At 37.9% G+C, this 25,034-nt stretch overlaps 1 protein-coding gene across 1 annotated transcript in view; it reads right to left on the bottom strand.

Annotated features, from left to right (window-relative positions):
* Positions 1-1,245: 1,245 nt before the first annotated feature.
* GABRG3 (gamma-aminobutyric acid type A receptor subunit gamma3) overlaps positions 1,246-25,034 on the bottom strand; it is a 343,475-nt gene continuing 319,686 nt past the window's right edge. Inside the window, exons 7-10 of the mRNA XM_063305008.1 lie at positions 13,138-13,290; positions 7,467-7,663; positions 5,433-5,462; positions 1,246-3,297 (exon numbers count right to left, since the gene is read on the bottom strand). Of these exons, the coding sequence (XP_063161078.1) occupies positions 3,019-3,297; positions 5,433-5,462; positions 7,467-7,663; positions 13,138-13,290 (659 nt within the window). The 3' untranslated portion in view covers positions 1,246-3,018. The remainder of the gene's footprint in view (positions 3,298-5,432; positions 5,463-7,466; positions 7,664-13,137; positions 13,291-25,034) is intronic.

The raw sequence follows: 25,034 nt of genomic DNA, 5'->3' as shown, positions 1-25,034 counted from the left end.
AGCTATGATTCTGCTGCAGAACAAGAGTTGTAACCCAGCTGATTGTTATGCAAATATAAATCTCTTGCAATGCAACCAGTAGTACTGAGATATGCTTGTCTAGATTCCACCCATATGTTAATTGGAAAATGAGGAACGTCACTGGCTGTGTATGACTACAAATTTGGATTGGCACTGCTCAACAACTGACAGCTGCACTCGTTCTGCCTCTGAAACAGAATAAAGAGTGAATTTGCTGGTTTCCAACTCTCCCTGGAAGAAAACTACTTTCAAAGTATTTTGAATCCCAAAAAGGCTGGTTAGCCTATGGATCATGTGCACTTGTCCATTATTGATCATGAAGGAAGTTCTTTATATCATTCATACTAACAAAAACATGTACAAAACAGTTTGCCTGAATTAATATATCTTCTTTGATTCTGGGATGGGGGGAAGAAATAAGATTGTGAGCACAATTTCTGTTTGATTATTATGAAATGTCTTGTTTAGATGATGTACAATAGAAAAGTGAGACTAAAATATACAAATACTATCCTATAAAATAAGTGTTCTGTTTACATACTGTATGTTATGATATTGCACATAAAGTATGCCATTTTCTTTATAGTGTGGCAATTCTTAGCAATTATTCTACCTCTACTTCATGTTTCCAGTTAATTTAAAGAGATCAGGATTGTTGATCTATTCTAAAAAGAAGATCCAGTCCTGATACCAACAAGCAGTAAGCTCAACTGCACTTCACTGGACAGAGGTTCTACAGGATCTTTTGCCAGAAAATTACTAATAATGGTTCTCACATTTACATATGCCATCAGTTTAATACTGTAGTTCTTTGTTTTTGTAACAGTGCCTTGTGTGATTTTTACTACCTACATATTCTTTAAATTAAATACAACTTTCTGAAGATTTTTTTGCACTTTGGTTCTTACAGATTTATGAAAATTGAGAGCAAATGAACTGGAAAAAAAATCTTACATCCATACTGAAGTCAAAAGACTTCAACATCTGTTAATAAATTGTTTTCAAAGAACTTTAAAAATATTGTTTTGGTCTAAAACAAACAAGTAAGTATATTTTTGGAAAGTTTTTAGTAAAATTTAGTACATTTTTAATCCAGTAATCTAACTGAATTAGTGTTTACAGATTTGCAGCCTTACCTACTAAAACTGAATTTAGAACATGTTACAGAGAGTAGAAGCAACTTTATAGAAGGTCCAGTCATTGGTCCATCTAGTACGTTTTGATAACAGCAGATCTCTGTGTGGTTCAGCTAGAAATTCTTCCCAGGTCTGTCTGAAGTACGTCTAGAATTGAAACTTATGCCCTCTTCTTATAAAGCACATTGTAATACCAAACAATTATACTTTCCTTACTACTCCCCTTTTCCTGCCAATACCTTTGATATCATTTCTTAGAAGGAATAAGCTATTTATACCATTTAATTGCGCTCCTGTACTTTAATCTCTTGTCATTGCTATTTCAAGAGAAAATGAGACTATAAAGAACAATATGAAGTGTGCACAGTATTAAAGTGTAAATATTTTGGAACAAGTAGGTTGACAGTGGAAAAAAAGGCATTTGATGGTATCAGTGTCACACTTTTAAAAGTACTGCTATACTTAGAGTTTGAGAGGGGTCGGGGAAAGCAAACTTTTTTTTAAACAATAGACATATTGATTGCACTAGGTAAGAAAATCAAATCAATAAATAATCAAGTAAATAAATAAATATTGACACATTTACATCAGCCTTCTGGAATTGGGCTTGTCTATAATGAATATTTTACAACATACGAATGTATTATTTTCAGGAATTTAATATCTGAAATATGTTCCAAAAGTACAAAATTCATTTCCAGTTTAAAATCTCCTAGTTAAAAAAAAAGTCCTAGTGATTTGTCATCACTAAATTTTTAACTTCTATTGGTTATAACTGAACTTCAAATATTTCATTTTCTTGCCAAGAAAACCCTATCTGCATCCTTAAGGCTCCTACTGATCTGCTAAGAACAAAAGCCACTGTTGTACCAATCCAGAGATTGCTTACCAGTGTGAATATACTAACAGCAAGCACTTCTGCACTCATTTAAATGGAGGAATCCAGTTCACAAGTCAATAGGTGCAAGAATACAGTGTGCAATTTAACCTACACAGAACAGTGACTGAGGCACATGGATTTTAGTTAGCACGGCTACAGTAGAACTTATTCAGGCTGGAACTATAGGGGTTTTTTTCACCCTAAAAATATCAGTGAAAACAAATATTAAAGTATGGAAGAAATTAACTTGTAGCTTGGATTGAATCATACCTTATCACTGCTATTACATAGTAAGTCACCTTTCACAGTACCAAAAGCAAACTAAGCTTTATCATATTGCAAAAGTGTTGTTCCAGAAATCAATTAGTTTCTTGAAGTATTTGACCAATTCGTGGAATATTAAAACTCTGTATTAAAAGAATGCTTAATTCATTAATTTTATGAAAAACAAATGTTAAGGTTGTTTTGAAATCATGCCTTTTCATCTCAAAGTAAGACTAGAGACAACGTCCTGAATTCATGAAATGAATTTAAGTGACTTTTCATTAAACTCAGGTTCTCCTCAAAGTAATGTTGTGGAGAACCTGCACCAATAAGAATTTGCTCCCAGAACAAGTTTAAAGGACAGAAGAAACGTAAGAATGAAAATCTGAAACCTCCTTATCTTGCTTATCTGAATGCTACATAGTTATCTGTAACCCAAAGAAAACAGCAACTTCTCCATTGTGTAAGAATAATTAATATAAAGGTTTTTTACATGACAGTGTCTGGTGTACTTAGCAAAAAATCTCAGATGTGAAGTGACCATTTTATCTTTTTTTTTTTTTTCTTTTAGACAAAACAGTAAATAAAAACTTCTTTTTCTTGGATGAGAAAAAGTAAGGTGCCCTTTAGGCTTTCCAATGAAACCATTCACGATCTGTATTTCGATATATTCCCCATCCCTAAAAAGTGTGAAAAACACAGTTTTCTTTGCTGTTTCTAGAGATAGAGGTATCCAACCCAGTACACCAAGTTAAAGAGCAGGAACGATGTGGGGAAAAAGACTCTGGAATAAGAGTCCAGTTCTAAGATGTCTATGTGTATCCGTCCTTTCCTCCATGACCCGGATTTGCATTCTTCATAACAGCAGAAGAAGCTCTGACAGTCTTTCCCATCCAGGCACTCATAGATACAATTGTCTTCAAATTCTTGCCAGTACATGGCATTGTTCAGTGCGATGACTGTAGGGGGAGGTCTCATCTCTAACACGGAATAATTCTGCAGAAAAAAAAGAGAAAAAGGCTGTACTGTGGCAACCATAGAAGTCTTGAATGTCAGCCTGAAGTTACCTGGGTCTAATATAGGCATGAAAAGAAACCAGGTTGTTCAGCTTTCCTAAGAGAATAATACTTTACGTGCCAAGAAAAGGTTGCCTATTTCAATGGTACAAAGCAGTGAAGGGTGGAAAGTATTTTGGTGAGTGGAAGAAGTCATTGGCGGATGGAATATCCAATACATTTTTTTCTATATCCTCTAAGGCAATGTTTCTCAGCCATGGCAATTTGAAGTTGTGTGGACTTCAACTCCCAGAATTCCCCAGTCAGAATGGCTGACTGGAGAATTCTGGGAGTTGAAGTCCATACATCTTCAAGTTGCCAAGGCTGAAAAACACTGCTCTAAGGATTCTATTATGTCATCTGGGTGGAACTCAGGTTCAGAGTGGCTTTTCCCATTTGCACACTGCTATGGAACCAACATGCAGGGCTGCAACTGGAGGGGGGGCAAGTGGGGCATGTGCCCTGGGTGCTGTGCTGGGGGGGCACCAAAATGAGCACTGGGGGGACACCAAAATGGGCGTGGAATCCATGTTTGCCCTGGGTGACACAGACCCTAGTTGCGGCCCTGCAAACATGCCCTGACAGCATCTTTTTTCTGCCATGTTCTTGGTTTCAGTGTACAAGTGAGACAAACTTATGCCAAATTTCCTGTACCTGTGCTGGTGTTAAGGAAGCATTTTGTCCCTTATTCTACCTCCATCCAAGGGCAACCTCAAAGTGTGTAAAGTGAATTAGGCTTTGCCATACATTCCCTTGCATTGACATCAGATGACTGGCAGTGATTAGAAACAGACACAGGATAGGGCTGGACAAAGTTCTGAAGGAAGCGTTGTGCTGGAATAATTTTTTGATGAATCAGGTTTGTAAGTAGCACTTTAACTCAACAGTGGGTAAAAGCCCAAAGACAATTTTGTTGATTTCTCAGTGTGAAACTGTAATACATTGAGGTTATCATTATAATCTAATTTTTACTGATTTCTTTGCTTTGCTGGCTCTATTTTATATTTTTAGATCAAAGCTTTGTCTAAGAAAATAAAGCAAGTTGTAAAGATGAATTTTCCCATGGGCAAGCAATCTCTGTTGCAAGGAAGGTTTTAATTCACTCTCTGGAATAAGACAGACATAGGAAAGCCATCTTCCTGCACTGGATCAAAATCAGCAAGGGTGTGGTGGTGCAAAGGGCAGAGCTTGTATTGCGATGATGTGCCTGGCATCTTGCCAATTTTGACCTCTCTCTGTACAGACACCACTGTGCCCAATTTCATTTATTTGAACTGGGCTGTGGGGGCTAGTTTCTAGAACCTGGCTTGAACCAAGGGTTCCTTTTCATCTGTGGAAAAAGTCTTCAACACATAGAAAGCCTTCTTGTGATTTAGAGGGGGACGGTTTGAAAAAAAGAGCAGCAAACTTTCTTTTAAAACCCCTTAAAGTTACTGAGTTTGGCAATAGTAATGGTGGCAGTGGCTGCTGCCACTCTTCTGGGTATTGCCATTCATTACCAAATGCTACAGCCCCACCAGTCCTGAGCCAAGAGCTTTTAAAAATTATATTAACAGTACAGTCATCCTATGCAAGGTTTCAACGGAGCTTGAAGCATTAGAAAGGGGAAGGGGGAGACTGTTAAGAAGCTCCTCCTTTCTGCTGTGCTGGTTCTTTCTCCTTCTGAACTCTTTTGAGGTGAAATTCTTGTGCTTAAGAGAGCAGAAAAATAGCTGATCCCAATTCACCATCTGGGCATGGATTAGTGAGTTGGATGCAGCTATTTGATCTGTTTCTTTCAATCCTGTGTATGCTTATTGCCTTATAAACATGGATAGTCCTACAGCCTGGATCTTACTCTTACATGGTTATATTAGACACTACATCTTCCAGTGGGAAAATGTTAAGTTAGTGGTTAAGACTTGTACTTTCAGACTTGCAAGATTCTGTTAATGTAGCTTTACAATAAAGTAGAATTAGCTTATCTGGTCATGTTTCATGTCTGATCTACCTAGTAAGGCTGACAAAATGTAATGAAGTATTTAATATCTGACATTACAAATAAAATATCTTAAATTTTAAAATATTCATACTCACCATCATGTGACCAAAACTGACATCAGGCAGCTCAAGTAAAGTAAATAAAAAGGTAAAGTATAAGAACACAAGTTATAAAACATGATAACGTTTTTGATAATATTTTAATTATTAAGGAAACCATAAGAGATTCCATAAATACTTAACATGGATGGAGTTGTCTTATTTGATACCATTTATTTCTGATAAATTCCACATGATATAACATGATCCAAACAAAATATATACTTTTACCTTTTCATGGATATCATTGGGAAAAGTTTAATTTAAAAGCTTAATTTAAATAATTGAGATCTTCAATTAGGCTCCATCTTTTATTTTATAACATTGGAGCAATCCATATGATTCACTTTTAACTGCAATTACCACAAGGGAAAAAGTGGTTCCCACTAATCTTTCTGAATCCTAATCCCAATCCCAACCCTAATCCTTGTGATGATTTCAACTAGAAGTGAATTTTCAAATACTGATTTCTTGCCTGCAGAACACAAATGAATATATTCTGTGAAATTTTAAACAAAGCAACTTAAAAAAAAAAGATAATTTACTTTTCAGGGAATTGATCTATGGGAGTAAATTCTACTTGTTCAAACAAAGAAACAAAGAAAGAACAGGTTTGTACTGTGCGTTCTAGTTAGCTGAAAAAATATTACATTTTTCTGTGTTGTATTATAGGGCTTTAATAGCCTGATCATGTGGAGTCCTTGGTGCTCTCTGAGTCTTGTTGTTTTCCTGCAGACGTTTCATTGCCAGACTAGGCAACACCTTCAGTGCAAAGAGGGAATGGGCCTTACTCTCAGTTTATATACCGTGGCTTGCCCTGCTTGTGTTGGTAGGGGTTTTGTTCTCTCCCTGGAAGTTCTTTGCCCAATCAAAGAACTCCCAAGGAGAGAACGACACCTGTATCAACACAGGGCAAGCCACGGTATATAAACTGAGAGCAAGGCCCACTCCCTCTTTGCACTGAAGGTGTTGCCTAGTCTGGCAATGAAACATCTGCAGGAAAACAACAAGGCTCAGAGAGCACCAAGGACTCTACGGTTCAACCCTGAGCTACAAATATTTGCTTTGATTGGTAGCCTGATCTACATGTATAAACATCACTATCAATTATGAGTTTGCTGAACTGTGTTTGGGGTCAAATGTGAGCAATCATTTGGTGGATGCAATATATCTCACAGTAATGTTTTGTAGAGGTGGGAGAATTGCAGCAAGCAGGAAAGTCATGGAAATATACAGGGCTATACATATATGGGCAAAGCCAGGAATTTGTTTTTTCCTCTTTTTAAACATTTTCTTTGTTTTTAAACTATATTAACATTGGCTGATTGATTGGTTGATTATGTGCCATCAAGTCATCGTTGACCCTCAACAACCACATAGATAGATTTTCTCCATGGCAATCTGTCCTTAACTTGGTCTTTCAGGCCTTCCAACAGTATTTATTAATATTATTTACAGCTTAAAAGTTTTTGCATGTATCCCACTTCAGAACAGTGCAATTGTTTTCAACAGCTGGACTTTATGTTGGGAATCAAAGAGTAAAATCATGGTAGAGATTACATGCACAATTGACTGTGGAGGCATGACTGAACTGAAGAGTTACTAAGTCCAGAGCCTGGTCACCCTGGATGAGCTACTGTCATTGTTCTAATTAACTGAATTACTGAATTGGTTATAATCAATCTAATAATTTATTGGGCACATTCATCTTACATTAGACATAAAGATCCCTGAATTCCTGTATTGTGCCCTTAAATACTAGAAGTATTTATCAATCAATCATATTTATACCACTGCCCATCTCACATACATGACTGGGTGGCATGCAATAAAAATACATAAATAAATGTGGTGAAAAGCATTTCTACGTATCTAATTCTGTGCATTTCTAGTACATAGGACTCTTACACTTTCAGCAAACCTCTCTTATTATATACCTTTAGCTAAAGTCTTTATTTAAGATCTAAATGCAACTGATTACCAATCTCTGTGATAATGCAGAAGAATTATGCCCCATTTTCAATATCTTACCGACTTTTTCTTTTTTGTACAGTGTGGCTTCCTGCAACTTGAATAGTAGTTGAGGGTTGCGTACTCCATCAAAGCAGCAAAGACAAATAAGAAGCATACGGTCACAAAAAGGTCCATTGCAGTGACATAGGAAACACGGGGCAAGGAATTTCTTGCAATGGTGCTCAGAGTTGTCATGGTTAATACTGTGGTGATACCTGGACAAAAGAACATAATTTTTGTGTAATATTTTCCAGAAATTTAGCTGTCTTCAATTTTTGCAATAAAACCTTACTTATTAGGGCATGAGCTTTGTTAGACTGTAATCTGGATTCCATAAGGAATTAGATATTTTAAAATTTCTGTTCCTGATCATATCTCCTGGAATAATGAGTCTTTGGGAATTATACTGTCTTCCATATTTTATATTCTTCAAATATTATGAAGAACATCTTTAAATGGATCAAATCACATTACAGCATATTTCATGAGATCATACTTGTTATAGGACAAAATTCATAATCACCATCAAAATTCATATTTTATTTGAAGGACATCATTTGAGTTTTAAATTGCAGTATGGTTACACTTAGAAAGGGAATAGTAGAAAGGGATAAACTCATGAAAAAGTGATGCTCCAATGTTATAGACAGAAATCACCCACCTGTATGCAATCCCATCCATGCCAGAAGTCTTAGTTAGATCTTTGCAACTTAGTCCAAATGGATGGATTCCAAGCCACCCCACCCCCACCCCCACCCTTGGACTGATTATTGCAATGAAAAACCTGAAATAAATGAGAGGAAATCTCTGGAAAGAAAAATTGGACACATAGAATACAGTATATTTGTTTTCTATTACTTAACTCTAATATCTGAAAAACATCTCAGATGCAAGAAAATGTTGTTTTATTGAAAGTTTTGGGAACTGCAGTATATGCTTCAATAAATTATTTGACATCTCTGTTCTCTACTCATTAGTTTTCCTGTGCATTCATTATTTCACAATTCCCTGTACTGCATATTAAGCGTTTGCTAAAGCAGATGAAACCTTTAATTCATACAACTGGAGCCCTTCCCAGAAGCACCAGCAATTTAAAAATTAATATCATCAAATGCATTAAATTTTCTACCAATGGATCATAACTGAGTTAACAGAGTGACATCCAGAAAGTTTTTGGCCCAGTAAATCTCCGTATTCATTCTAGTTAATTAACATTAATTAACTTTAACAAATAATTCACTAAGTAACATTATGGTTACTTTCAGCAGTAAGCTCTATATTGCAAACAGGTGCCCATTGCAATATATTTGGGATCAGGCATTATTTTACTATTTCTGCTGAAATATTTTCCCCCTATGGCTATCAAACCATTAAACAAGGAGAACTGATGACTTTACTTTAAAGCCTTCCTTTATACAGGAGAGTAAAGGATGATGTTTTACTAGACTCTTAAATATGTGTTTCATTTCAGTATTTCTATATTGATTAATGTAATTTGTTTATTGCCTGAAACCTGGACTTTAGATGGCTTCCGAAACTTACAATGTAAAAATAAATTATAAAAAATCCATATTATGATTTCTTAAAATAATAAAATCCATAACCTAATTTTCCAATTGAATACTAAAAGAAATAAGCTAAAATAGTTTAATATGGCACTGCTGGTTATAATTAATCCCTAAAAGCCTTTCTGGAAGAGCTACATTTTATCCTGCTTCTGAAAAGCCATGTGGGTGGGGGCTGTATGCACTTTAGAGGCCAGAGAAGGGGGACTATTATAGAGAATCCTTGCCATTGGGCCCCCTCACCATACCTCCTGATAGGTGGGAATCCTTAGCAGGTACTCCCTTATTATCCAGTAGGATGAGCAGAAACTAATGGGGAAAGGCAGTCTCTAAAATACCCAAGTTCTGAGCCACATAGGATATTACAGATAGCAGCAAGTGACTTGAACTGCACTCAGAGACTTCCTAGTTAGCCAATGCAGCTCATGCAGCAAAGGTGTAATGTGGCAGTATCAAGACAAACTACTAAGCACATGTACCACTGCATTCTGAACCAGTTACAGTTTCCAGATGGTCTTCAACAGCAGCGCATGTAGAGTAAGTTACAGTAAAGTTATCAAAAGATGACAAGGGTATGAATGGCTGCCTTCAGTACATCGTGTTCCAGGTAAGACTGCAACTGACACGGCAGCTGTAGTTCTGCAAAAGCCTTCCTGGCCATGGTATCCATCTATACTTTGATCAGGAACCATGAGTCCAGGACTCCCAGATTGCGAGTCTGCTCTTTTGGGGGAAGCACAACCCACCAAGAGCCAAAGATGGTGCAATCTAGCACTTTTTGCTGCTCATATTGGTGAAATCTGTTTCCCTGATTGTAAAGTTTGAGCCTATTAATTATTGACAACTCCCTCCCCCAGTCTTGCAAACTACTGATAAAGGCTGGGACCCAAATATTTTATCCCCAGATATGAGCTGCAAGTTCTTATCTAAACTTCCAGCACAGCATTTATGTGGGCAAGTCTGTGACATTAAAAAAAAAAAGATATTGTTATCTATTGGAAAAATGGCCAAGTCAACTCAGTATGTGATTTGCTTCTTAAATTGTTTTTGAGCTGCTCAGATAACAAAAATAAGGGGTAATCTACACAAGGCTGCACAACGCTGCAGAGACAAAGCATACAGTTAGGATTCCCAGATATCTCAAAGGGCACAGCAAAACTAAATGCACGCAAAGGTTTACATGCCATCACCTTGTGGTTCTAGTTGTTCTTACTCAGCTGAAGTAGGAGGTCCATGCCAGGGCCAGTCATGAAAACGAGCTCTGAATTCCACTTATTTCAGCCATTGAAAAGGGCTGCATTTTTCATTAATGCTGGCTTCTTAGAAAAGTTCTAGAGAACCCCTCAAGCCAATCTGTTGGATTGCCCTCATGATTACTGATCACCTAAAACTGGTTCACACTGATTTCTTATCATTTGGTGACTCGTGGTTGACTAAAAGCATTGCATTTAGAGGTAGGGCACAATATCTGAAACCCATATATGGAAGCTTGTCTCTTATGAGACCTACTTTCCTTCAGCAGTCCAGGTGCTAATGGCAGCCCCACATCAGCTGATGGTAGGTGGGTCCAAAACCAACTTGGTAAAAAGTAGGTAGAATTTGAAAATAATGTAGAGATGCATGAAACTAGGCAGAGGGTTGTGAGAAATTTCATATGAGTAGGTTTTTCTCACCTTGTGAGAACATTGCTATCACCGAAATCTATATCTTATGCTTGTAGGCTCAATAACATGTTTAACCCAAATATATAATATCAAAAGGAGGAACCTGCTTTTCCACAGTGGCATATCGTGAAGACTTTTCCGCTTCACAGAGCCAACCACAGGAGGGCCAAACGTGTTCAGCTGATATAGAAGGCAGTCTTCCTGCTCAGAAAGAACCCTGAATCTCAAATAAGTTTTTATTTTTTATTGGAAATAAGTCAGTGACCTCCGACTTTGTTGCAGTCAGTGAGAGCCTTTATGATTTGAAACAGTTAGTGAGAGCTTTGAAGAGTAACTACTACTGAATAGTGCAGGCAGAGAATAGTTTTAAATCACTCTTCTGCTGTGAAACAAAATGTGCACATTTGCAGTGCACATATCCTTTCTTTTCTTTTCTTTTTTTAGAAAATGCTTTGCCTTCCCTCAGGAGATTGTAAGATTGTCATGGGAAGCTTATATATGACTATAAAACATTGGGTCTGGTTCATGTGAGTGGGTAAGAAGCTTTGGTTTAGTGGAAGAAGCTATAAGTAGTAAAATTACTGCAAAATTGTGTTAGCTAGCAGGAAGCAAATATTTGGAAGATTGGTTAGCAACTTACTCTAGCTATCACCATCCTGTCTTGCAATGTATGGAGGATAATGATGCAGTTTTGTTTAGCTGCTAACAAATCTGAAAACTGCCTGCTAAATTTCATGACTCTCCTATATAGTCCATGTCCTGTTGACCAAACCATTTGATGCCAAACATGGAAATTCAAAGCAGATGAAGTGATGACTGTGCTGTGGCTATGTGAGATTTTCACAAGTATCTGTGAAACACAATAACTGGCCCATTGAGAGAGAGATGTAATGAGGCAAATTTCCAGTTAATATTGCAGAGATGCTTAGGTAACATGTTGGTGAGTAGGTGATGTTTAAATTGCTCTATGGGATATTTTGTATAATGGCATATGTCCATACCTGTCAAGAAACAAATTGCTTAATAATGTTACTACTCTGAAGAAAAACAATTATTTAGGGGTTGGAAGAAGGGTGACAGATATTCTCATTGCATGCCCCATTATGCCATATTTTTCTACACTGATTCTCTACTTTGATGGAAAAGAAAATATTCTGTATAAGTGTTGGTGAAAGTCCCTTTCTCTCTGGATATATCCAGAGAAGTAATTATTGAGAATGAATACATCCTTGTATAAAAGAAGGTACAGCCTCGTGTGGTGCAGAGTGGTAGGCAGCAGTATTGCAACCAAAACTCCCCACACGACCCGAGTTTGATCCCAGCAGAAGCTGGATTCTCTCTCTGGTAGCCGGCTCAGGTCGACTCAACCTTCCATCCTTCTGAGGTCGGTAAAATGAGTACCCAGCTTGCTTGCAGGGGGAGGTGACGACTGGGAAGGCAATGGCAAACCACCCCACTATAGTCTGACAAGAAAACGTCGCAAAAGTGGCATCCAAAGGGTCAGACATGACTCGGTGCTTGCACAGGGGACCTTTCACCTTTCACATAAAAGAAGGTATTTCGTAAACTGATCCCTGATAGCACTGTAGTCACTTTCTTAGAATACTGCCATAAAAGAAAATTGAAAACTGCAATATACTGTATATATAGTCCACAAAATCCTCATAAATAGGAAAAGGGAGATTTTTTTTTACATTTCATATATTGTATGTTATGCATGCCAGGAGTTAGAATCATATATACTAAAGTGAAAAGTTTCCAGTGAGCTTGGAGGAACCAAATTTGTTTTAGAAGTACAAAAACATTTATAGGGGGAGATCCTACAAGGGTTGGGGAGAACACTATTCAATGGTCACAGAATGCTGACTGTTAGGGAAAACGATTAGGGTTTGGGTTAGGTTAGGATTCTCAAAAATGAGAAAAGAAGAAGCTCACTGAATGTCTAGCTAGAACATTGATGAACAATGGTGCTCATGCTTCCTCTTTTTAAGAATCCATTTATTTAACCTAATATTAAGATTGTTACAAATAATATACATTTTAAAAAACTTCCCCCAATAATCTTCTGTTCAGTGTCCAACCTGAAGAAAAGGTCTGATAAGCATTTCATGCCAAATTTGGGGAGGGGGGTGCTAAGGAGGAGTTTCACACATATCACTTTGGGCATGTAGAGTCATCAACACCATCTGCAGGGAGGCTAAGAGGATATAAAAACATATAGATCAGTAGTAGGACACTAGGGAAATAATGTTATGGGAATTGATCCTTCAAATACTTCTCCAAGCAGGGGCTGGGAGAAAAGTCATGGCAATCATGAATAGGTGCATTGCTGCAGAATACAAACATTGTTAGCATGATTAGATATCAAATGAAATAAAACAATTATTCATGGAAATACATTACAAAGGATCCCCAGCAGGCTGAAGAATCAATAAAAAATATTGTCCTTTTTTATCTTACCTAGGGCTGTTCTTGCTGGTGTGGCATCTTTTTTAATCCAAAATGATACCCAGGACAGGACAACAGTTAATATACAAGGAATGTATGTTTGAATAGTAAAGTATCCCATTCTTCTACTTAAATCGAAGTATATAGTCATGACTATATAATCACCTACAACAATAAGAATTGATATAATTGAATGACCAGCTTGCATTATCTCATTTACAATTTCAGTGGGAAACCTAGTTTAATGCAAATAATTAGCATTTTCACAGTCATCTGCAGTGTTAACAACACTAAGACTCAGCATTGCCTGATTCCAGAATGCCTTTATATCTTGGATAGCAAGATCAAATGGGCTAGAGGACCAAGTGTCCTTCAAGTTGACATGGGCATTTTGATATAGTTTTCTTGGCAACAATACGGAAGTGGTTCATCAGCCCTGGGATTTCCTGGTGACTTCCCAGACAACTGTTAAACAAGTCTACCCTGCTTAGCTTTGTTAAGAATTTCCAAATTCATTTTCAATGGACTACATGGTAGAATTACTTTATTTCTCTACACAGCTGAAAAATGAGAGAAGCCTCCAAGTCTACTCTGTATCCTGGTGGTGTGGAGAAAATAGTCCACATGGAGGACAGTGATGTAATTGATGGGCAACAAATCACATAATCGCTGCTTTGCATTGAATGCACCAGGAGTTATGCTGTTTTTAAAGACACAGCTGTCTGATTGATTGATTGATTGATCAACTGATTGATTGCAGGGCTACAAATTTTGTAACTGCATGGATGGGATGCACTCTAGATCAAGCAAAATGCAAGTGCTGGGTTCATAAAGATAACTAAAAACTGGGGCGGGGGGATAGGTAGATCCTATAAGAATTTCAAATAGACTTTTAAATTAAGAGCCATAGATTTAGCAAGTATAGGAAAATAAGCAAAGGCATAGAGTTGAGAGTGAACATTAAGGATGGGAAATGTTGATATTTCTTTTGCCATTTGGTGTAGTTACTCCATGTAGTAAATAGGATCTTGGCATATGGATACAGAAAGACCATGGAGTCATCAATAAATTGCTGTAACTAGTATGTGCAGAATGAACTTTTCGGAGGGAGATGGGCAGTGATAGAAATTGGAATAATAAATAAATAAATAAACTGATAAATAAATAAATGTCACATGCCTATTCTGTGTTGGAGATCATTCTAGCTGTACCAGAAAACTTCCTACCTGAAAGATATATTAGCTGCATAGAAAAGTTCATGTCTCAGTATGGTTGCTTGATCTTTGTTCATCATGGATGGTATCAAAGTTAGCAAAATAGGGAATGTGAAAAAGAAAAATGTTTCATTTACATTAATTACATAGCTAATTATCAGTCCACTGATTGTGAAAGCAAATTTAACTATCAATAATTAAATATTAGCCTTGGTTGTGCACCTTTGGAAGGTCAATTTTAGGCATTTACTGGGTGAGCAAGTTGCTTAGATCCATTTAATATTGAATTTAGGATTTGTTCTGTGACAGAGATCTCTCTGGTGGAATACTTCCTTCTGTGGAAGCATAAATGAATGGGTTTTTACTAATTCTCTTTGATCTCTCATGGAGATATTCTTCAGATTTATCTCTCTGGATTCTGTGAAAGACATTATATAGAAGTATATAACAGTTTCCCCTTCAGATGAAAAAAAAGAAAACCATCCTGCAATGTTTTACTGTTATAGTAGTAGGGTTTTTTAAAAAAATATTTACATGAATTATCCCGGTCAGCAGTGCCCTCCAGATATTTTCTACTTCAAAGCATCCAACAGTATGGCCAAAAGCAAGGGATTATGGAAGCTGTGGTTCAAAACTTCAAAAAATCTCTAGACTTTATGCATCATTGTCCCCATTAAGAATCCAGTTCACCACAGAGGCAGAGTCTGGATTAAATACGGATTGGGTTCTAAGTGTTTTTTAATCAGCATTAGTTGATTCACCAATTGTGCTTGCTAGTGGAAGAAAAGTTACCCTAGCAACTACCATTTATTTTATGTGGGTATGGCTCAAAAAATAGCCTCAAAACTTGAACTGGTTCAAAAGTTCTTCTGCTCATCCTCTGATGATAGTGCTATCCTTGGTAAAAAAATATAATAACTGCTTTGAAATATCTACAATTTCAATAAGTATTTTTTTAAACACTAGATTCCATAGACGACTCAAAACCCAGAGAATATGACGATTGCTTCTGAGTCTGAAGACTTGAGTTGAGACTTGAATTGTTCGAATTTTTAATTATTATTCACCTTGTGAACCACCCTGGGAATTCTAATGGCAGAAAGATGGTTTATAACTATAGCAAGAAAAAAATATGATGACTCCTATTGACCATTTTGGGATTATCACATAAGAAGAAGCATGATAAAGAATCACAGTTAAGGATTTCATTTCATTGCCAGCAAGTAGCTGGACTGATTCGGAGAGGAGATCCTGAAGTAGCAATTGCATTCATGGCTATATTCCTTATTCCTCTCATTTCACATTACAGGTTTATTCTCCTTCTGTTCATTGTATAGCTACATAAGTGCTTCTTTCGTTCTGTTTGTTCAAGCAGATGCAATTTTCATACCCATGTGTTCTTGTGACTGCTTCCCATTTAGCTGCAATTCAAACTGACAAAAAACTTCATTATGGCTCTAGCAACAAATCAACACAGAAAGAAACTAACCAGAGAAAAAGTCTTTCATGGGTGGGAGAGGAAGCCAACCTCTCTTGCTGAGCCAACATTGTCTCATCATGAAGCAACATTGCTGAGAATTATTCTTAAATACAGCATCACTACATTTGTTGCACTTCTAAAACAGCCAGGTATTTAAATTTTCTTTTGTGACTGTGTATAGGAACATCCTCTATGCTGTGGTATTTACTTAATAGTATTTTACTTAAATACATGCTGAAAGATATGATTATTTAATACAAAGGTTTACACAATTTATGGGTAGATTTTTGGTTGAGGTGCAATAGTTTGGGAGGTATGTATAGCTTTTCCCTCTCCTCCCTTCTCCCCTTCCTGCCTTCCTTGAACCCAAATAAGATTTTCCACTGAAATAGGGCTACTGAAATGAAGAAAGCCTGAGATCACCAAGGACGGACTTTTGTGTCACCTCAGTCAGTTCAGGCGCTGCAGACAAAATTCCTAGGCTCAACAAAGATCCTTGTTCTTTAATTGTACTTGCTTATTTTATGCAGTTGGTTTACTGGATTTTTAGAAGAAAAATAGAACTAAGTTCTATTTTTTTAATATGTCTTCTTGGTTATTTTATGCATTTTGTTTATTGGGGTTCTTCGAGTAAAGTAGAACAAAGTAATCAAAATACTAAAAATACTCAGTCTAAGGGGAAGAAGAGCATTTACATTGCACTAAAAGTCAAAGTACTAAGATATTAGCTTCCCCCTTCCCCATCCCTTTCAATGAATCTGAATTTTCTCAAAGAATTAAACTGCCTTAAATCCAAAAGTTTCATGTTCACTCAGTCATTACTTGGGTTACGTACCTTTCAAGGAACTGTACAAAAAAGCAGTAAACTAGACTTTCAGGGAAGATGTGGAGAACTGAAAACAGCTCTGCTAAAAGCAGACCCAATGACCGCAGTGGATGAAGAACCGGCAAGTGGACTGGCTCTCTGTGATTCCTCTCTGGACAAGGAGAGGACTTGAGATTGCCCACAAGTGCTCCAGACAGTTGCTCCTCATGAGGAGACCTTGAGACAGCAGTCTCCAGTGGGTTTAGACCTCTGGGAGATGAGGAAATAGCCACCTTGGTCAAACCATGGTCAGCACCTTCAAAAGGACACCAGGTTCACATACTTCTTTTTCTAATCTCTTTCAGAAATTGCTTATTAACTGCTTTACAGCTATTAGGAACCTTTGGATTGACAAGTCTGAAAACAGTGGGTGAGTTTCCTTCAATCATTAACAAAAGAAATTTTAAATACAAGCTTAAGGACTTAATTTTCCCCCTTCTGGAATAAACAGCAAAAGGATGATTAGAACTTTGATTTTGAAAAGTTACAAATGAACTAAGGGTCCAGATGTCGATGAAGATTCTCAGTCATCCTGGTTGAATTGTCTGTAGGTTGAGTCACGGCAACTGGATTTCTTTCTGTTTGGTTGAAACGTTTTGCTGCTTGTCCAAGCAGCTTCTTCAGTCTGGGCAAAGGTTGGTAAGGGGACCCCATATATGTCTTCCCCTTACCAACCTTTGCCCAGACTGAGAAGCTGCTTGGACAAGCAGAGAAATGTTTCAACCACAAAGAAATCCAGTTGCCATGACTCAACCTACAGGTAACAGTCCAGATGTATTTGAAATCAGATTTTGGAATTTATTATGAGAATCCTTCCCATGGGAGAATCCTTTTGTTTTGAATTCTCTTAAAAAAATGATAAGATGAGACTTTGAAGCTTGTACACTAGAGGGAACCAGAAGGAACTAAAGATTACAATTAAAGGAGAAGAACACTTAAATTTGACTTACTAATACAGAATGAAGCAAAATATTTTAACATTGGACATATTGAAGGACATTTTTGAACAATGGACAGGGCCACAACTGGGGGGGGGGGCAATCGGGATATGTGCCCCGGGTGCTGTGCTGGTGAGGTGCCAAAATGAGTGCTGGGTGTGTGTGTATGCCAAAATGGGTGTGGCATCCATTTTTGCCCCAGGTGACACAGTCCCTAGTTGCAGCCCTGACAATGGACCCAGAAGTTAATTTTAAGAGTGTCTGCCTCTACAGACAGACATTTAAAAGATGTTATGGAAGAGGAACAAGTTTTACCTGACAAGATTGAGGCTGATCTGAAAGTGGATTAAAAAATGACAGGCTACAAGAATTATATGGAAAAAGATGTTATACTGGTCATACAAAAGAAACCAGCTGATGTCTTAATAATTAAAAGAGATATAAAAATAACAAACCTTGACCTGGATAATTTTCCTATATTGGATTTTTAAAAGTGGCTTGTTAAAGCTTTGAAGAATTTTCTGAGAAGGGACAAAGAAAAAATGAAAAGAAATCAAGTTCTAGGACATTATTTGAAGGGACTGAAGATCAAGATTGTTAAAAGTAAAAGGAATAGAAAGTTGGTTTATTTGATTAAGGTTAAAATAGATATGCTGTTATCTCTGGTAACCCTTAATGGACTTTTGCTGATCAGGATTGAAATGACAAGGCTTTAAGGATTCGTTTACAGATAAGAGATGGGATATGGAAAGAAGAGGTCATTTGCTGTATTTTAAGAGCAGGCAATAAGTTACTAAAATTATTTATACTGGTGATGAAGGGGAAAGTAATTTCTTTATATATTTCTTTTCTTTTTCTTTACTATATTCTTGTTTTTTCTTTCTTTTCTATTTTTCTTTCCATTTTTTTTCTTTTCTGCACTTTCTTTTTTTCTTTTTAGTTTGTATTAGTTTTTATCTTTGTAACTGCAATTTTTATTATAACCCACATAAACCAAAGCTCTTTGGGGTCCTCAATCATTTTTAAAAGTGTAAAAGAGTCCTGAGGCCAAAATGTTTGAGAACCACTACTTTAGATTAAGGGATCACCTAAGTTTGAAATGAGCAAGCAAGCAGACCTACAATATAAAACATATGATATGACTGTTAAATTCTGAATTATTTATAATATATTTCAAAATAAGATCCTAAAAATCCTATTCTTTTTCTTATCACTGAAAGTCAGTCAACTTGGGCTTCCCTGATAGACTCATATAAAGTTTAGTTGGGATCCCATGTTCTTTACCATGAGCTACATGGCCTACAAAGTAGAGTGGCTTCTCTTGCACTAAGTTCTTCTTAAAGGATGGTGTGTTTCCCCACCTGCAAGCTAGCCATTGGTTTTCCCTAGGAAAGGAACTATGGAACATCTTGTTTAGGTGGGGTCTTTACCTAGACAATGCTGGTCTGGCATTTGTTCTGACTCTTGATTTGTACTTTGCTTTGATTCCCTCCACCCTGGGCCTTGGCTTGTTCTTCTAGGCCAGGGATTTTCAACCAGGTTTTGTGGAACCATAGGGTTCTGTGAGAGGTCACTAGGGGTTCCCTGTGAGATCACGATTTATTTAAAAAATTATTTCAAATTTGGGCAACTTCACATTAAAGAGGTAAGTTTCATTCTTGACTTTTAGTTTAAGAATACTGTTCTGTTAATGCATATATACAGGCCTACCCATGAAACGAATATAATAATTTTGTAACTTCTGGCCTATATTTGAGCCTGAATGTGCAGTGGTTCTCCAAGGCCTGAAAAATATTTCAAAGGTTCCTCCAGGGTCAAAAAGTTGAGAAAGGCTGCTCTAGGCAAACATTCTGTGTTACATGGAAGAGAAACCATAGGAGGTTGGTGACCTCCAGGGCTCCAACTGACCTGCTGCAGGAGTACCCCCTCCCATCTGGCTATGGGCCTTTGTGTCTCTGTGGCCATTTCTACTTTGGATTTCAGATAGAATAAAACCTCTCCAGCAGCCAAAGTTTCCTCTTCTTTTTTAGGTTCATAATCAACATCTTTTATAATACTAACAAAGCCTGATGGTGGCACATCAATTGTTTTCAGCACTTGCAACAAAGAGACACATATTTAGAGTTTGAAAGATTGCTCTAGCATTAAGATTAGGTCTCAGGGGAAGCATTCTTCAGGGGATCTTCAAGACTTCCGTCTTGATCGATCTGAAAAAAGAAGAAAGACTTGGGCACCCAAAGCATTCCATTTCAATAGGTATTAATCTCCTATTTCAGTTTTTTGATGACTGATTTGGCAGGGACTGGGAGGAAGACGTATGCTAGGTCTGTCACAGCATTAAAATCAAATTCTTAGTAAGTGTGGCTGCAAGAAAGAAGGAGACAGGAACAATTTTTGGGTGCAAGCAACAAGGTTTGGAGAGCCACTGCATACTTGAAGGTTTAAATTGCAAAGCAGCTGACCCCACTCCCAATTTGCACTCAGGCCACTACTCCACCACACCAGTGCCTTTGCCTCCAGCCTATCTGCTTCTTCCCTCCTCCAAGCATGGCTCCTTGGCTCCATTTGCTCCTCTCTCCTTTGCTGCACCTGCCCTTATTTCTGCACTTTCCCCAACAACAAAGAGCCACAGCAACCACCCTGCAATCGCTTTGGATCAGGGGATGCCTTTCCAATCTTAAGAATATGCTGTGGTTGCTTTCACAGAATGGCTATCAGGGTGGTTCTTTCCTATCACAAAATTGCTGAACAGTGGATGTGGACAGTTGCAGAACACCCATCTACCAAATGAAAAACTGATGGCTATGTTCCTGACACTCACTTAATCTCCTGCTTACTTTTTTCCCCTTCTTTCACAAGGTTGCTGGCAACATTTCTAAACAAAGCACTGGGCTGCAGCCATCTACCATCTTCTAAGAATATCTGCCTACAGAAGCCTTGTGGGACCTGGTGGCCTTCTTGGATACAAAGATAGTGCTGTTTGGCTCTTATACATACAACATGCTAGCTCCCTATTTTTTTAAAATTAAAAAGAACATAAAAAGAAAACACTAGAACATAGGGCAAAGTAGATCACCAGCCCACTGATGACCAACTACATCACACTGCTCCTCTGAAATGCTGAAGGAGGCCTTGTTGAATCATACAGTATATTTAAGCCTATCAGCTTGCAGTGATCAAAGGAGTTTCATTCTTTGTTCTTTCTGGACTAAGCAGGGCTGCTTATGGAATTCTGCTGATTATGGAAGTCCCATTTCACCTTTCAATGTGCTTGTGAATTGTCTAAGGGAAAAGACTGGGCTTTTCCCTTAGACAATGAGGCCAGGCTGTTGGGGAGTCCAACATGTATGGGATTTTGTGAGATAGGTTTTAGAGGCCTGCATTATGATGTTGCTTTTAAGATAACCTGAGTCCCAAGGCTGAGATGGACAGCTATATAAACTAACATACATACATACATACATACCTGGCTTGAACATCATATTTAAAGAGTATTGATGAATGGTTCCTCATTAAACCAGAGAGACTATAAAGTGGACTGCCATAAGGTTCAGTCCTAGGATTCTGCTACAAATGATTATTATTTTTTTATCGTATGGCATAGCAGTTTGGTGTTCATGCTGCTTTTTCTTGCTGGGAAATCCTTGTGAGGTCCAGCAGCCAGATGTGTAGACTATTTAGCCATGACAAGTCATGTTGCCCGGGGTGCACCATGAGGAGGCTAGTCTACATTGACCGAGTTGGGCTGAGAGAAAATGACTGGCCCAAGGTCACCCAGCTGGCTTTCATGCCTAAGGCGGGACTAGAACTCACAGACTCCTGGCTTCTAGCCCAGAACCTTAGCCACTAGACCCAACTGGCTCTCAGTGATTTGGGTCATGAGATGGAGGAGATGCTTATCAGATCATACAAACTGAGTAGGAAAGCTAATAGCATAGAAGAAAGAAATGAAATTCAAAAATATTTTGATAGGATGGAGAAATGGGGTGTTGCCTTTTACTTAAATTTGTTAGTCTGAAAAGGCATTACCAGGCTCCTGATCTTTGGCTACCATAGATTAACATGGTTCTCCTCCTGCAATGTCTACATTGGAAAGTCAGGTGACCTTACCTTAAAAAGCCAACTGATTCCCAATTCTGACTGTCTGATCTTCAGGAAGCATTCACTAGTTGACCCTGTCTACCTGGCTATTCTCTCATGTTTTTGATACCCAGCAAGAAAACAAATTTTGCTTTGCTACAGTATGGGGTAAAAAGATGAGATTGCATTCTGAATGTGCAGTGAGGGGGCTGTTGAAGATCTGACAGTTTGCTCATCTCCTGCCATTCGATGAGAAAGCTGGATGATGCCAGTTCTTTTCAAAAGGATGGAATTGGTCCCTTTTACCCTACTTCAGGCACTGTTTATTTCAATATCCCGAACATACAGAGAGGATGAACCTTAAACTTTCTAATCAGAAAGAACTAGTGGGCACTCCAACAACAAACTGGATTTCTGCTGCCAGAAGAATAAATGAAGGGGTGGTAATGGTTTCTTTTGTATTTGTGGTTGCAAGCCGAAGTAAATCCTTGTGGTTCTCATAATAACTGAACTTCCATTTCTTATTACAAATTAATGTACCGTTATAAATTATAACAGTGGGAATGAATGAATGAATTGAACTGAAATGGATTGGCAACAATTTGGGTAAAAGCATTTATGCTGATGACTGTAAACTGAAGGAAGTATTTATGATGGCTATAAAAGGCCTGCATTTCCTTAAACTCACAGGGCAGTATTGAGATGTTGTCATTGTTAAAACATTTGCATGTTATTTTGAGAACCACTGTATCTCTTGGGTGGTCGAGTAGGACAAAAAAAAATCTGACATTTAGAAATGCAGTTTTACTTTCAACTATATGATGCTTATATGACATGAGTCAGTATTAAGTAATTTGCATTAGAGGCACTCATTCTTCCTGAGGCACTAATCTTACATTTCTCTTTGGCAGGCTGTAGCATTTTCACCAGCTCAAAGAAAATGTCAATGTTTTCTTGAATGACACTGTCTAAAATTTGAAAAGCTGCTGCCTGATATTTAGTACGTAGTCAAATTCATTACATCTTTTAAGTTGAAATGCTAGCTTAGAAATGGGCACTCTCAAATGTCTTTAAAAGTCCCCATTGTTCTTTCTCTGCTATATTTGGACTTCCTGAAATATGTATTCACTAGTAATGAAGACATAGTCTAAAATGAAAGCTCCTTCAGATAGTAAAAGTACTGTACCATGAGAAAGACATGCACAACCTGGCATAGAATTGAAACTTATGTTAAAAATCTATCACAGACCAGAAGTTTTCACTAAGGGCTACATTTTCAACAACTGTTACCCTCCCACCCATATAAATATTTTGAAAAAAAATGGCTGAGATGTGAATTTTTTGGGTAACTTTTTACATTTCAAAATATTCTAAAATAGTCGTTAAGGAGTTTTTAAAAATGATTTAAAAATCAATTGGCATTCATTAAAAGAATTTACATTTCTTTTTTGTATGGTATTTTTGCATTTATTAACCAATGGTTTTTAAAGTGGGTGAGAAATGGAATGAAAATAGAGTAATTTATTTTTCAGCCCAGTGTCAGCCCCTAGCAACTGTGGCTGATCCCAAAGCTAAGGAGGGTTAAACTTGGTGAGTATTTGGATGGGAGATCACCAAGAAATCTCAGTGGTGTAGGCTAGACTGGCAAGAAAAAAAAAGAAAAAGAATCACTAATTATCTTGGAAAAAGGCAATGACAAATTGCTGCATTATTGTCCACTGCAGGGACAATACACTACATGGACATGCCCAAAAAAATCACTAGAAATCAAACTCAGTTCAAGGGAATCTTTACCTTTTTCAGAAATGTACTTTTATTTCTTAACTCAATGCTCTAGCTCAGTGAATTTATCTATGGATTTTAAAAACACATAGAAAAAAAAAACATTGGACCAGAAATCTATCCTTAAAAATAAAGACTTAAAACAGGATGGATTTGCCTTGATCTACACATCTTTACTGCCAGATGCTATTTCTATATCCAGGGGAGATCAAAGGGCTCCTTACTACTAATACAAGGCACAAAGAGTACGAGAAATGGAAGCCATAAAGTCTTCTTGGTGATGCAGCAATGATAGTTAGCTGTCAGTCATAATCCGCTTTTTAGTGAATCCTGCCAAAAGTCCAACAGCTATCGCTGCCTGTCCTGAAGCCCTAATGATTCCAGTCTTCAAAGTGAGAAGATTATCTTCCTTATCCCTTTTTTAGTCCTTCCAAGGATTTTTGCTGGCTAAACTTTCTGGTTAGTAACATATGGCTGCGAGAGCTGGACCATAAGGAAGGCTGAGAGAAGGAAGATCGATGCTTTGGAACTGTGGTGTTGGAGGAAATTCTGAGAGTGCCTTGGACTGCAAGAAGATCAAACCAGTCCATCCTCCAGGAAATCAAGCCAGACTGCTCACTTGAGGGAATGATATTAAAGGCAAAACTGAAGTGCTTTGGCCACATAATGAGAAGACAGGACACCCTGGAGAAGATGCTGATGCTAGGGAGAGTGGAGGGCAAAAGGAAGAGGGGCCGACCAAGGGAAAGGTGGATGGATGATATTCTAGAGGTGATGGACTCATCCCTGGGGGAGCTGGGGTTGTTGACGACCGACAGGAAGTTCTGGCGTGGGCTGGTCCATGAAGTCACAAAGAGTCAGAAGCGACTGAATGAATAAACAACACAAACTTTCTGGTAGTGCCTTTAATTAGGCACAAACAGAATCTTAATTCTGCTTTGTCTTTTGACAGAGGTTTCAGTGAGCTCTACACAAGATTACACAAGAAATTGTGTAATTTCTTTATTGTGAGGTTTGAGTCCGCTTCTGACTTTGAAAATGAAACCTATCCAGAGTCAGGAGGGGAAAATGAAACTCACCAGGAGAGATTTGGAGAAGCTGAACCAGGAAGTGACTCAGCAGAGCAGGAGAATTTGAAGATGCGGATTGGTCAAACTCCAGAGGGGGATTTGAATTCTCCAATCAGTGCTTGAGACAGGAGACCAGAGAAGCACACATATCAGAAGGCAGCTAGATTGGTTGCAGGAGAGAAAAGGCACAGAAGGGATCACTTTAAAAGGCAGGCGCATGAGGAGCAAGCTGCCAGAGACAACTGATCCTTTTTGCTCACAGCATTTGCAGAAAGAGCCATTACCTGTTTTGGAAGCCTTGCCTGTAGCCAGAGAGGAATCAGTGCCAGCGTCTTCTGCCACCATGGAACCATCTTCTGCACAAGCCTCTCCAGTCGAGCCTCTCCTTGCTGCCCCTGCTGAGCACAGCCTCGCGTCTAGCTCCAAGCCTTGTTGCATTGCTCCAGCGCGATTCACGTGTGCTCCCAGATTCAAGCCTTG

This window comes from Candoia aspera, chromosome 5 (assembly GCF_035149785.1).
Source record: "Candoia aspera isolate rCanAsp1 chromosome 5, rCanAsp1.hap2, whole genome shotgun sequence".
Taxonomy (NCBI): domain Eukaryota; kingdom Metazoa; phylum Chordata; class Lepidosauria; order Squamata; family Boidae; genus Candoia; species Candoia aspera.
Note: the sequence above shows the minus strand (reverse complement) of the source record. Positions and strands in the feature narration are given on the sequence as shown.